The 14,561-nt window shown below is 34.3% G+C and overlaps 2 protein-coding genes across 5 annotated transcripts in view; one reads left to right on the top strand and one right to left on the bottom strand.

Annotated features, from left to right (window-relative positions):
* The window catches only part of crybb1l3 (crystallin, beta B1, like 3), an 8,252-nt gene extending 3,149 nt beyond the window's left edge, over positions 1 to 5,103 (bottom strand). Inside the window, 5 exon segments of the mRNA NM_001102390.1 lie at positions 296 to 438; positions 536 to 668; positions 3,169 to 3,287; positions 3,380 to 3,453; positions 5,028 to 5,103. Coding sequence (NP_001095860.1) covers positions 296 to 438; positions 536 to 668; positions 3,169 to 3,287; positions 3,380 to 3,445 — 461 coding nt within the window. The 5' untranslated portion in view covers positions 3,446 to 3,453; positions 5,028 to 5,103.
* Positions 1 to 14,561, top strand: part of cryba1a (crystallin, beta A1a) — a 20,854-nt gene extending 6,293 nt beyond the window's left edge. For 2 of the 4 annotated variants that reach the window (XM_068213510.2, XM_073922915.1), the window contains 5 exons: positions 8,440 to 8,506; positions 8,586 to 8,704; positions 9,310 to 9,451; positions 11,854 to 11,996; positions 14,116 to 14,561. In XM_068213510.2, coding sequence (XP_068069611.1) covers positions 8,468 to 8,506; positions 8,586 to 8,704; positions 9,310 to 9,451; positions 11,854 to 11,996; positions 14,116 to 14,263 — 591 coding nt within the window. In that variant the 5' untranslated portion in view covers positions 8,440 to 8,467 and the 3' untranslated portion in view covers positions 14,264 to 14,561. 4 annotated transcript variants of the gene reach the window in all.

The raw sequence follows: 14,561 nt of genomic DNA, 5'->3' as shown, positions 1-14,561 counted from the left end.
TTTTATATGGAATGACTATTCAGCATTCACAAGTTTAGTTAATTTTGACTGACATGACATAAGCAAATGATAATGTTATAAAACAGCAAAGAGTTGAATGAAAGCAAATGATCCATGTCTAATAGCATTTGCAATTTGTTGGAAGGAATGAGAAACTGCTACTATGATGTGCACAAATGACTAATTGTTTTGATAAATGCATTAACTGTTGTGCAAATGTAAATAGTGTTGTGAGAAATGCACCAAAGCCACTGAGAAAAACTGCAATAAATACACGAGAAGTTAAATGACTTACGTTCCACCATTTACTTGAATGCTGCCAACTCTGTCCTGGAAGCCATGGCACCACAAACTTGGGATGTCCTCATCAGAAACTTCCATCTTACGACCGTCAAAGTTCATGCACTCATACAGACAGATATTATGGTCCTGTGGATTCTACATGGTAAAAACCATCATATTTTATGGTTATTCATATTTTATGTTCTATCCTGTTTAATTGGTGATAAAATGGGAAATAGAGCTATTAACCCACCATTCGAACTGGCCGGACAGACATGAGGCGATCACAACGGTAGCTGTTGGACCAAGTGGCCCAGAGTGGGTAATCACCCCTCTCCAACATGAACATCTCACCGGCCATGTTCTGTTGCTCGAAACCTACCCACCTGCAGGACGGTAAAGAGCATGCATACTGTCAATGCTCCGTTTTTCTTTGTCAAATATTTTCCAAATAATGTTTAACAGAGCAAGGACTTTTTCACAGTACTTCCAATAATATTTTTTCTTCTGAAGAAAGTCTTACTTGTTTTGTTTTAAGCTTACTTGTTTTGTTTTGTGCAGTTTTAAATTTATTTAAAGCCATTTTAAGGTCAATATTATTAAGCAATTTTTTTGTTCAATTGTCTACAGAAAAAACATTATACAGTGATTTGTATTGAATTATCTTAACTTGCCTAGTTAACCTAAATTACCCAGTTATGCTCTTAAATGTTACTTTAATCTGTAGAAATGGCTCGAAAAATAGTAAAATATTATGTACTATCATCATGGCAAAAATAAAATGTATCAGTTATTAGAAATGAGTTATTATATTGTGTTTAGAAATGTGTTGAAACAATCTTGGCTCCATTTAGCAGAAATTGGGGAAAAATATACAAGGGGCTAATATTTCAGGAGGGCTAAAAATTCTGACTTCAACTGTAGACTCTGCTATTGATGACTACTTCTTTTAATTGCCCCCATATTCAAAGGTTTCATAATTAAATTATTTAACAGAAATTTGTGGTTTTAAATATTTAACAAATCTTTTTTGAAAGAATTGTTTTATCCTCCCCATGCTGCATGTTGATAGTGTTGTTTTATATTATATTATATTTAAACATTTCCTTTTCTTTTAAGTACTAATAGAATTGACAAAAAATATACTCAAATGTATTAGAACTATTACTCCAATTTTTATTGTACAGGGTGGGCCATTTATATGGATACACCCTAATAAAACTTATTAGGCGTTTCAAAAGAAAAAACAATGGTGTGCTTGGTTTGAACATAAATTTATTCATTCATGAGTTATTTGCAAGCCCCCTGTGCCACAAACAGGACGTTAATATCACCAACCATTCCCATTTTATTAAGGTGTATCCATATAAATGGCCCACCCTGTACTTCTCGTGACCCCTCAGAAATCTTTCTAATACTGTATACTGTATGCTTTTTAAGAAACAATTTATTATGTTAAAAACAGTTGTTCTGCTTAAAATTTTAAGAGGAAACATTTTACATGATTTCTTGAAAAACTGAAGGATCTGTTTTGGTGTCAGCACCAAATTACATTTACAAAAGTGATTTTACATATACTAAAAACTTTAAATGCAACTAAACTGTATGCTTCAATGTTTCAGATTACTGTAAAAATAATATGACATTATGAAATAAAATTCCTTCATAATTTAGAACTTGCTTATTTTGATCTTTACTTAAATTATACAAAAGGGTGAGTCTTCATATTGAAATTAAAAATTAAGATTTTTAATGACATTTTGGCTAGTGGCAACGTATAAAGGTCAGAAAATGACTGGAAACTTTAAATAGAATCTTTAATAAGTAAATTAATTGTTATAAATATTACATAATTTTTATAGAATGCAAACTATTGTTAATCTGAAAGATTATGGAATCAATCTAGGGCCATATATACTTGCAAAATAAAATAAAGTATTGCAAACAAAAAATAAAGTATTGAGCAAAAATAAATGAATAAATGTAAATCTCCAAAAATTGCGAAGTGAAGTTAAGTTTCACAAACTAATTTCGAGATGAACATATGATATGTTTGACGACAGCTTGTACTTATCGCTAATCATTAGCTAGCTGGATCATTATAAAATTACTATAAATATCCTGTCTAAACTCCCCCTCCCACATCCTTTCCTTCTTCCTCCTCCTCAATTCTAGGATTTGGCGACACAGCGGCTCAGTGGCTGGCGCTGCTGTCTTGCAGGCCAATGGTTCAAGTCCTAATTGAGCCAATCGCCACTCTCTGCGCAGAGTTTGCATGTTCTCCCCGTGTTCGTGTGAGTTTTCGGTTTTCTCCCACAGTCTAAAAAATTGAATTCTGAACAGTAAAAATGAAATTTGCAAACAAAAAAGAACCGTAAATAAAAATGAAGCGGTGAAAAAAAAAAATATATATTTGCCTTTACAAAATCCTTTCAGTCAATTTCATTGCTAATTTAGATTTTTTTTTTTGTCATGTTTATGACAGGCCCGGATCTACTGGGCTGTAAGACCACCTCGGTGAGACTATCTATCTGTCTCTCTCTCTATCTCTCTATCTCTCTATCTATCTATCTATCTATCTATCTATCTATCTATCTATCTATCTATCTATCTATCTATCTATCTATCTATCTATCTATCTATCTATCTATCTATCTGTCTGTCTGTCTGTCTGTCTGTCTGTCTGTCTGTCTGTCTGTCTGTCTGTCTGTCTGTCTGTCTGTCTGTCTGTCTGTCTGTCTGTCTGTCTGTCTGTCTGTCTGTAAATGAAACAATACACATTCTAATGCACATTTTTGACCCATAAACTAATGATTGCTAGTTATCTTATCTTCTGATGATCAATTTTAATGTCATGTATATGATTTGTCAGACAAGTATACTCACGGCCCACACTCCACTCTGATGGAGCCCACGCGCTTCAGCCCCTTGTCACAGACGTTACGACACTCTCCACTCAGCTCCATCATGTGCCCTTGGAAATTCTCATACTCAAACAGATATATCTGATTGGAGATCACACAGAAAAGACAAAGACCTGTACAAAACACATGTAACAGGAAGGCGAGAATCTAAGGGCATGATAAGTTTGACATACTCTGTGGGAGCTCTTTCCTGTGGCAAAGCGACTTCCCATACTTCCTTGAACTGCAGTATGTGACATGGCTGAAACTGTTACCAACACAAGAGAGATGACACATGTATTAGAATGCATTTGCAGAGAAACAGTATAAGGTTTGAAAAAAATCTCTCTCTCGCCCTCTTTTCAATAATATCTTGCATATAAAGCAGTAAGCTTCTTAACTCAAATCCCTTAAAAGCATCTAAATCTATATCTTTGCATTTCCCACATGGAACCATATTTAAAAGGCGCCCACTCTGAAATAAAAGTACTGTGAATATAAAAATATTAATAGATTTTAAAATGTCATTTAAAAATGCATTAGAACTCAAATCAGCCATAGGGCGACGCTGTGGCGCAGTAGGTAGTGCTGTCGCCTCACAGCGAGAAGGTCACTGGTTCAAGGCTCAGGCTAGTTCAGTTGGTGTTTCTGTGTAGAGTTTGCATGTTCTGTTTAATGGAGAGAAGATTTTTTAAACACATTTCTAAACATAATAGTTTTAATAACTCATTTCTAATAACTGATTTATTTTCTCTTTGCCATAATGACAGTAAATAATATTTGACTAGATATTTTTCAAGACACTTCTATGCAGCTTAAAGTGACATTTAAAGGCTAGGTTAATTAGGTTAACTATGCAGGTTAGGGTAATTAGGCAAGTTATTGTATAAAGATGGTTTGTTCTGTAGACTATATCGAAAACAAAAATAGCTTAATTTAATTTTAGAAAATAGCTTATAAGGGGCTAATAATTTTGACCTTAATATGTTTTTATTTAAACTCCTTTTATTTTAGCTGAAATAAAACAAATAAGACTTTCACCAGAGGAAAAAATATTATCAGACATACTGTAAAAAAATTTCCTTGCTCTGTTAAACATCATTCGGAATATATTTGACAAAGAAAAACGGAGCATTGTGAGTATGCATGCTCTTTACCGTCCTGCAGATGGGTAGGTTAAAAGAAAAAAAAATCTTAAGAAAAAAAAGTTTAAAAATTCTTTAATAATATTCACAAATTTATATAATAAAAAAATTAAATGTATTTTATAATTGTTATCACATTTGTTTGATCATTCAATAAAATGTTTATTTGTTTTATCTATTTATATATTGTTTATTTTTGAAAAATGTTTATTTATTCATCTATTTTTAATTTATTATTAATTTTAACGTTTTAAAATAATTGCATTTTATTCTTTCCTGTAATGCAAAGCTAAATTTCAACATCATTGCTTCATTAAAAATATGTAATATTCAATAATAATTTGTATTCAAATAAATAAAAAAGCATCAAAATCTGTATCTTTACATTTCCCAAATGAGCTAAAATGGTGTCCCTCATTAATCTGATCAAAATTACATAAAAAAAACAACAACTGTTAAATAATATTACAATTTAAAAATAATTTTCTTTTTTAATCTTCAGTTCATTCCTCTGAAGCAAAGCTAAATTACTGACAGCCACTACTACAACTTTAGTGTCACATGATCCTTCAGAAATGATTTAAAATAATATAGTCTTCTCAAATCAATTAAAACACTCTCTAAAAACTCAACCATATTCCAAATGGCTTCTTCAAGGAAACTTGAATTTGAACCCCTCTCCCCAATCAATTCTCACCAGTCAGGCTCAGAGCAATGCAAGACGAGCGATGGCAGAGGAGAAGACCCCAAGGCCCGAATCTACAAGAGATTAAGCCTTCATATGAGTTCTATATACATATATATATGGCAGCAGTACTTCTGGAGCAGAATGAGCCAAGGCTATTGGATAAAAGTTATGGGCGTTTGAGGTGTTTGGAGTGCAGGCTTATCTGAGTGACCCTGCTGACTCTGCTCTTTGCTTTGTTCAGGCCTCGGCTGGATGTCGGATGTCTACCTCCATCAGCAGAAAGCATGGCTTTCCCTCCTCTCTTGTGCGTTCATTCACTTTCTACAGCACGACTACCAGCAATGTGCTGACCTCAGTGCACACACCTCTCCATTGAGAGAAAAAGAACTTGTGTGTGAAGCTTCAGCACTTTTCTGATGGTGGTTACAGCTATATTTAATGTCATCAAGGATTTGGAGCGTATGTTAAGAGTGTGCATTTTTGACGTTCATTTCCTGGCGCACAAACATGTAAGCGGTAATGCATGTAATTAATCACCTAATCATACAATCCCCATCCCTACTAAAAAAGTAGGTCTCTCAGAAGGACCGTTTTGACGCCCACTCAGCAAAATTCCATCAGAATGAGTTATTTTCGTCTAATTTTCTTGAATGCTGTAATTCTCACACTTAATTCTACTTTGTCATGCACCTCCTAGTGTGGAAGTGGGCCCCAGCCTGCTTTGCATAAAGTCAAAGGAGTGGGCAGGACATGGATGTTGAATGGATGTGCTCTTGCGTATGTATGCATGTGTGTGCGAGTATGTAAAGGCAGGTGGAAGTGGATCTCTCTGGCTGTCTGTGCAGTGAGAGAAGAACGGAAAGATCTCAGTGCAGGATAAAAATGGATTTTTCTTGAATATTTGGCCATTTTTGGTGGTAATTTTCTTATAATTTTGGACTGGAAAGAATCTTTAAAAGGATAGTGCATTCAAAAAAAGGGAAATTTGCTTTTAATTTACTCACGCTCAGGCCATCTGATGAATATTGATGATTTTTTTTTTATTCAGTCGAGCCGAAAAGAAGAGTTTTCGACAAAACCGTGGTCCTGGTGATTCATAATGTGTATGTCAAAGCTTTGAGAGTCAAAAAAGTTCCAAATATAGTTCAGTTTTTGTGCACAATCCTTTCATTTTCCTAATAAGACCTTAAAAGTGATAGTTCACACATAAAAGAACATTCTGTTGTCATTTATTCTGTCTTTACTTGTTGCAAACATGTAGAATTTTTTTTTTTAAAAAGCTGGAAACCTGTAACCATTGACTTCTGTGGAATTAAAAAAAAATGGAATTCAATGGTTACAGGTTTTCAGCTTTGGAACCTGGTTTAGTAAATAATGAGTTAATTTAAATGTTTGGCTGAACTATCCCTTTATTTACTTTATTTTGCCTATATTATATATTTTTGACTCTCGTAGTGTCGTTAGCCATTGACTTGCATTTTCTCAATCACCAAGGAACATGATTTCAGTAAAAAACCCTCTTAAATATTCTGCTGAACTAAATCATCATGGATAAACAGCAGATTTTCTTTTTTCGGGTGTGCTAATCCTTTGTGTTGTCTTTGCAGGAATGATCTCAAGTCGAAACAGCTTGCGTTTTGTTTACACAAGCATGTGTGTTTTGTTGTACACTTTGGTCATATGTAAAAGCATGCATGGAATCAATGTGCCTGGCATCCAGTCTGGTGGCAGATGCCAGTAGGCACGATGCCTCCCTGGCTGCGGCAGATGGCATTGTGAGTAGGGTAAAGCCAAAGGCTCAGTCCAAAACAATGAGTCCTGGTCCAAAATGCTGACTCCTGCCTGCCCTGTGGCCAATCTTCCCTTTCGGTCATGCTACGTATAAATACAGCCCTTAGTTGGAGGTCTGGAGACCGTTGTGTGGGACTCCTGAGCGCTTGCAGCTTTTTGTTGGGTAGGTCAGGTAAGCCTTGCTGTTTGCAGCCATGGCAGACATCTTTTAATTCACTTTGCTGATCTGCAGAATCTATGGGTGGGGCACACTATTCTATAGAAACTATTAAAACCCAGAACAAATACGGCAAGCTTTAACGAAACAAAACTAAAGAAAAATAAGTTTAAATCAAACTTTTTAAAGTTTTAATTATAATGCAATTAAAACAAGATTAGAAATTCTGTATTTTGCACAACATAACATCTTGTTATGTGTATTTCTTAAAATAAATGTTACTGCAATCAAATGAATAAAAATAACTAAAACAAAAAAAAAAAGATAATTTCTTGTATTTATTAAAAATAAATGAAAGATTAAGTGTTTCATGTGTTGCATAACAAAACACTGCTATTATTTCAGAAAAGTAAATATGAAGCAACTGAAAGGGTTTATTATTATTATTATTATTATTGTTACTATTATTAATATTATTATATTATTATTATTACACTGTAAAGGCCAAAAGTAAACTTTATCAAATGAAATGAATATAGTTAACTCAAAATTTGCTGAAAGTTAATTCTTCTCATTTGGAAAGAGTTTTAATCTCAGTTTTGAAGGTAATGAGTTATTAAATAGCTCATTGCTTCAACTTAAATGGAGTAAGTTCACAGTACTCATATAAATACTTTTTTTTTTTAACTCAAATGGTTTGTAACAATCGGTTTCCTCAAATGGTTTGAGTTGTCTAAACTGGAGTTGTCTTGGGTTTCACAGTACTGAGTTGGTTTGAGTTCTATTTTTAATGGGGTTTTACTGTGCAAAAATTGCTTCATTTAATGAAATGTATTAAGTTCAATCTACTCACTAGGATTAGTTTTTGAACTTTAATGGTTTGTTGCAATCGGTTTGCTCAAATGGCTTGAGTTACCTTAACTTTTTGGATTTTACAGTTTATTAAAATTATTATTTATTATTATTATTATTATTATTATACATTTTAGGCTTTCCATTGCATGAAACATTTTGCTGGCATTTTTTTAATAAAATGTCAAACTAAGGCTAATTTATACATTTACAAACTAAAATGCATAAAATGCTAATTAAATTAAATACAAAAATGAACATAAAATAATAAAAGAAAAAAGATTAGACAATTGCACAAAGCATTTACTCAGACGTTTCTATTTTACTCATGCTTCTGGGATTTATTTGACATTTTATGATATTCCTGGTATATACAATTTGTAAATTTGCATATGAATTTGCCATAAAGCTGTCATTTCTGTTTCAGTAAGCTGTTGTTTTATTATTATTTTTTGTGTATCTTGTAAATCAGCAGACAGAATCAGTGAGATTTATTTACTGTGGTTGAACATCTGGCTGCCATATCTTTCTTGTTCTTCTTCCGAAGGCTATTTGAAGAGTTGTCATAATACCTGATACAGAACTCATGCGTGTTTTTATGCCAATCCTTGTGTTCTTCAGGTCTATCAGCATTGAGATATCTTGAAAGATGGCTCTGACTAATCCCATGCCACTGGGGCCATGGAAGGCAAGTAAATGCTTAAAGGCTGTGAAATGCAATGTGAGATCATATAGAGTTTAATGTCTGTCTTTGTGGCTGTTTGTAGCTCACAGTTTATGACCAGGAGAACTTCCAAGGCAAGCGCATGGAGTTCACTGCAGCCTGTCAGAATATCATGGAGTGCGGCATGGATAACGTGCGCTCTCTTAAGGTGGAGTGTGGCGCGTAAGTCATGAACAAAACTCACACAAGCATCTAAAAGGGACAATAGCAGACCTCCGCTGGCTGAATTAAAGCTGCTACTAGTCTTTAGAAGTTTGGGGACACTAGGATAAATAAAAACAACTAAATTTTCACTAAGATTGCATTTATCTCATCATTACTAATATATTTTACTTGTTTTTTGCTGTAAAATAATACATTTGTTTAGTATTGTTAGGTGTAAACAGCATTTATTTGAAACTGCTATCTTTGATGCAATTCTAAGCTTTTACTATCACTTTTGATCAGTTTAATTTATCATTTAAATCTTTCTGACCCCACACTGAAAACAGTGGCATCTATTTTATACATATTTTTGTATTTAAAAAAATTTTGACAACCATATTTATATATTTAAAAATGTGTAGATATTACAAATATTATTTATCTTTTATATAGGAACTTCAAGAATGCATGAAAACAAATTAAATATGTAGCAGTGAGCTAATTTTTAAGATTTTAAAATAAATAAATAAATAAATAAATAAATAAATAAATAAATAAATTACAATAAAAAATAAATAAAATAGCAGTGGTGTGTAATTTTCTGTATGTGTCCTTTTGATCAGCTGGGCAGGTTATGAACACTCCAGCTTCTGCGGGCAGCAGTTCATCCTGGAGAGGGGCGATTACCCTCGCTGGGAGTCCTGGAGTGGCAGCAATGCCTATCACATTGAGAGACTCATGTCCTTCCGGCCAATCTGCTCTGCTGTGAGTCTCAAACCACGACAAGTAATCACTGCTCAAACACTTAAACCAGTGGTTTTCCATTCTAGTCCACGAGACCCACTGCTCTGCACATTTTTTATATTTCTTGAATCACATCTTACATTTGTTCCAAATTGACCTCAAGTAACTTTAGAACAGGAGTGTTCAACCCTTTCCTGGAGATCTACCTTTCTGCAGACTTCAGCTGCATCCTTGATCAAACACACCTGTCTTTAATTACCAAGTGCTCCTTCAGATCCTACTTAGTTGGTTAAGTGGTGTTTGATCGGGGTTGGAGCTAAACCTTGCAGGAAGGCTGATCTCCACGAACAGGGTTGAGCACCCATGCTTTAAAACTTGACTCCTTAGAATATTCCACCATTGTTCTAGTTTAAAGTGAGCATATATATTTAATTTAAGTAGCATTTTAGTGTGCAATAATTCTGGTTCAATTACGGTAGTTACGGTGTATCTACAGTGGTACATTAAAAACTATGACAGATCAAGCAAAGGTTTCACAGTATTTATTCTGGAGAAATTATTATTTATTTTAGTTTCTTCTGTTGAATACAAAAGAAATATTTTTAGAGAGAGCTGAAAACCTGTAACCATTGACTTTCATAGTATTTGCGTTTGCTACTTTGGATGTCAATGGTTTACAGCAGGGTCACAAAACTTGTTCCTGGAGGGCCGGTGTCCAGCAGATTTTAGCTCTAACCCTAATCAAACACACCTGAATGAGCTAATCAAGCTCTTAATAGGTATTCTTGAAACACCCAGGCAGGTGTCTTGAGGCAAGTTGGAGCTAAACCCAGCAGGGACACCGGCCCTCCAGGACCGAGATTGGTGACCCCTGGTTTACAAGCTTTCAGCTCTCTTTTGCTCAACAGAAGAAAGAAACTTAAACAGATTTGGAACTTTTGGAAGTGAGTGGTGAGTAAATAATGAATACATTTTCATTTTGGATTAAGCTTATCACTTTACTCACTTATATAGGTAAAACTGGCTACAGAACAAAACACTCTTGACCAATGACCTGCCTAGTTAACACACTAAAAAAATCCTGCTTTCCTCAAATTTTTAGCTGAATCAAATTAACTGTATGAGTCCATTGAACTTATATTAAGTTAAACTGACTTAAAACAGCTTGTGTAACTTATAAAATTAAGTTAGAACATGATTAACTTAGTTCAATAAGTAATAATAAACTAAAAACATATGTTGTCGTGAATAATTGATCATATAATTTTTACAGTGCATAATTAACTTAGTTAAGCCTTAAAATTGCACTTTAAGTTCAAAACTAATATCCTGTCATCATGGCACACTGTGAACCCCACTGTTTGCATTAATAAATAAAGCTAATATAACTTGACTACTTAAAATACAAAGTTTTGGCATCAAAACTTAAACAGGTGTGTTCAAATCACTCATTAGGCAGCAAAACATTTTAATTAATAATTTAAGTTCTCTGAACTTAATATTAATTTGTTTAAATGATTTACCATGTCTCTGTCTAAAATAATTGGTTGCGCTTGAAAAAGACAGCTGTGCTGATTGGCCGATAAATGTTATATGACACAAGGCGGTCATTTTGTTCGTGATGCTGAATTTTGCTGAAGCAGCGGCAGGAGAGAGGCACTACCTGAACCCATCTGACAAAACAAAGAGAAAAGTTAATTTAGTAAGTAGAGATTTAAATGCTTATATACATTTTTCTTAATTTATATGCATGCTAGCTAATGTAAGAATATATATATATATATACATACAGTAGCTGATTTAAGTAATCTGTACTTAAACATTTAGGTTAATTTAATGTAGAGACCACATTTGGTCAACTCAATTGATCGAGCTGTTGATTTTTTATTACTCAAATGAACTGAGGGGATGTCTTTTCTCAAATCATTTAAGTTGTCTCGACTCATTAGGATTTACAGTCCAAAGCTAAAATAAATTAGTTTTTAGAAATTAGTTATTGATTTAATTTGATTTATTTTGAGCAGATCATACATAAAAATTCTTTAACAAAAAATCTTAAGTTAATAAAATTGTTATGTTCAGAAAGGTGTTGAAATATTTGAACATAAGTGTCATCTGGTTGTAAAGACTCTGCAGGAGCTCCACAAATCCATAAATGAATTCAAAGTGAAGCAAAGGTTTCCTGTGTTCAATGAGTAGAAAGCAATGAACATTGTGTAAGGACCCTGACCAAGTAGGAACCCTGTCAATCTGAAAACAGCTCATGCAGCGAGCTCTTCCAATCTAAATCTAGCGTATTAAATAAGAGAGACATGCAACATATACAGAGCGGTAGGGCAAGAGGACTGAAATGGAGAACTACTGACTTTAATCATCTCTCCAGATTTAATATGATGTCTTTCCCAATGTCGTAATCTGCGCAGAACCACAAGGAGTCAAAGATCACGGTGTTTGAGCGGGAGAACTTCATCGGACACCAGTGGGAGATGACGGATGATTACCCATCTCTTCAGGCCATGGGCTGGCCTTCCAATGAGATCGGCTCCATGCAGGTTCAGAGCGGGGCGTGAGTACCACACTTCTCTCTCTAGACACCACAGATGGTCCTGTAAGCAGTGTTCCCTGGAAGCTGCGTGATCGCTCAAGCCACGTGCATCTGGTGTCACATTCATGCAAGAAAAAAATGGTCGAATGTGTGAGGATAGCGTTTGGATCTTAGTGAATAATAAATAACTGATCTTTCGGTAAGTCCCTCCCATTGAACGTGTATGAGCCAATGGCAATTGAGAGTCAGTTGCATGGCGACCAGAACTCTGACATCTTAAGAGGTTTCAGTGCAATTTTTAGATTCGAGAAACATAGGAAAGTTTTGGCTTCATGGTATTTTGCTACAAAAATGATAAACAATGTGGGTACTTGTAAGACTGATTTCAGGTATCCTAAGAAGATGGGCAACAGGAGTTTATTTGATTCCATTTCCCAAACCCAAACGATACAAATCATTTATATGTATAAGGATTTCATACTAACATGTAGCAAATATTTTCAATGTTCACAAATAATTGGGTAAGAAATAAATAGGGCGCTAATAATTCTGGCGTCAACTGTATGTAGTAACACAGCCTTTGCCTTAAATAAGCATAAACAGTTGTTGATCTGTGACAGATTGAAGATCTGTGCATTCTTAAAGTGACACCTGTTAGCAAACCAAAAAGTGGATCAAATTGAGAAACTCACTTGCTGCTCTTCACTAAATAACTGCAGTAGCTTTAATTAATATTTAAATTATTCAATGAATAAAAAGTGAACGAGATTTTATGACTTTTGCAACTTTAAAATAAATAAATGTATAATTACATTTCTGTTTAGGCCATTGATTTTAATAGGCTAAACTAGCACCGATATCGCAATATGGGCATCCACAATAGTCACATCGCAGGATCTGCAATGAAATTTGGATTATAGTTTAGGATTATATATATTATTTTGAGATTTCATAGTCACAGTTCAAAATACATGAGATTTGTTGAGTTACTGCAGAGTTTGACCATAATGGTGAAAAAGTTTAAAGCATTCAGATACTTTCAGTATCTTATAGAGAGTAATTGTTTTGAATTCATAAGTCTTTGCAGTGTTGTTTTATATGAGATCTTTTTCAATTTTTGTACCTGAATACAATTTGACTAGCCTTAAAATCAAAAATCATTGTTTATTTATTTTAAATTTTGCTCTATTGCATTTAGCTATATTTGTAATGTGTTTATTACATTTCATGCATGATTTGTTCACCCACAAAATCATGCAAATCAATAGAAAGTTAGTTGGTTGTTTCCAAATAGAGGAATTCAAGTCATCTGTTGAAATTGTATGTATATTGCAATATATAATGCAGAAGTACAAAATATCACTATCTCAGATTATTTGGCTAAACTTTTAATAAACCTTTATCTATTTTATTTTCAATTGTTTTCTAATGTATGGTATGTATTCTACCGTTTGATAGAATTTCTTTTCTTCCTCCATATCACTGTTTCAACTGTTAACCTTTTCAACTGTTTATTTTTATTTTTTTACAGTTAAACGGCTCATTTTGGGATTTGTTGTGGGTGGGTTTGGGTTTTGTAAATGCAAAACACCTCAGTTAAATTAAGATATGTTAATGTGTGTTTCAAAGTGTTTAGTTGACTAAAAATGTTTCCTAAAATTATCTCATAGATCTAAATGAAAACATACTTCATACTTAGTTACTCCTGAATTTATAGCTTTTAAGTAATATGATTAAAACAAATTAAAATTGCATTAGTTCAAATGAAATAGAAATTGTGCCTAAAGGTAAGCGTTTTTGAGCTTTTGTTTTATATTATATTATATTATATTATATTATATTATATTATATTATATTATATTACATTATATTATCTTATATTAAACAGCTTTTTTAGATAAGATAAGCTATAACAGAATGGTACAGTTAACTGAAATAAGAAATAACACTTTCAAGTGGCATCTACTGTATGATATAAGAACATTTTATATGCTGTACAAGTCTTTGCATAAGTAAGTGAGATGTTTTACAGGGAAAATACAGGGAACATTGACTGGACATTTCCTATATTTGCCAACTTTATATGGAACTACTAATATAAAAGAGTGGGTGTTTACGTGTGTCTTCTCACTGCCTGTAGCTGGGTTTGTTACCAGTACCCCGGCTATCGTGGCTACCAGTACATCATGGAGTGTGACCACCACGGCGGCGAGTACAAACACTACCGGGAGTGGGGTTCGCACGCTCAGACCTTCCAGGTGCAGTCCCTCCGCCGGGTTCAGCAGTGAGCGCCAATCGGCCAGCTCCCTTCCTCCATCCCCGACCTCCTCCTCCTCCTCCTCCAGCTCCTCCTCCACCTCCTCCTCACCTCCACCCCTTCATCCCAACACCAGCAAGCCCAGCACAGGCTGAGCGTCTGCTGCTTTGCTTCTTTCTGCATGCCATCGGTCTGAAAGAGAAGAGTGAGAGGGTGAACTCCAGCAGATTGATCCTGTGAGCCCCCGCCGCAGTGCTTTGCTCCTCATCGCTGTCATGATGCAGTCTGTGCAAAAGAGATCAATAAAGGGCACACACATGAAAAACAGA

The sequence above is a fragment of the Danio rerio genome, chromosome 15 (assembly GCF_049306965.1).
Source record: "Danio rerio strain Tuebingen ecotype United States chromosome 15, GRCz12tu, whole genome shotgun sequence".
Classification (NCBI taxonomy): Eukaryota; Metazoa; Chordata; class Actinopteri; order Cypriniformes; family Danionidae; genus Danio; species Danio rerio.
The sequence above is the reverse complement of the archived record's forward strand: the minus strand, read 5'-3'. Positions and strand labels throughout refer to the sequence as shown.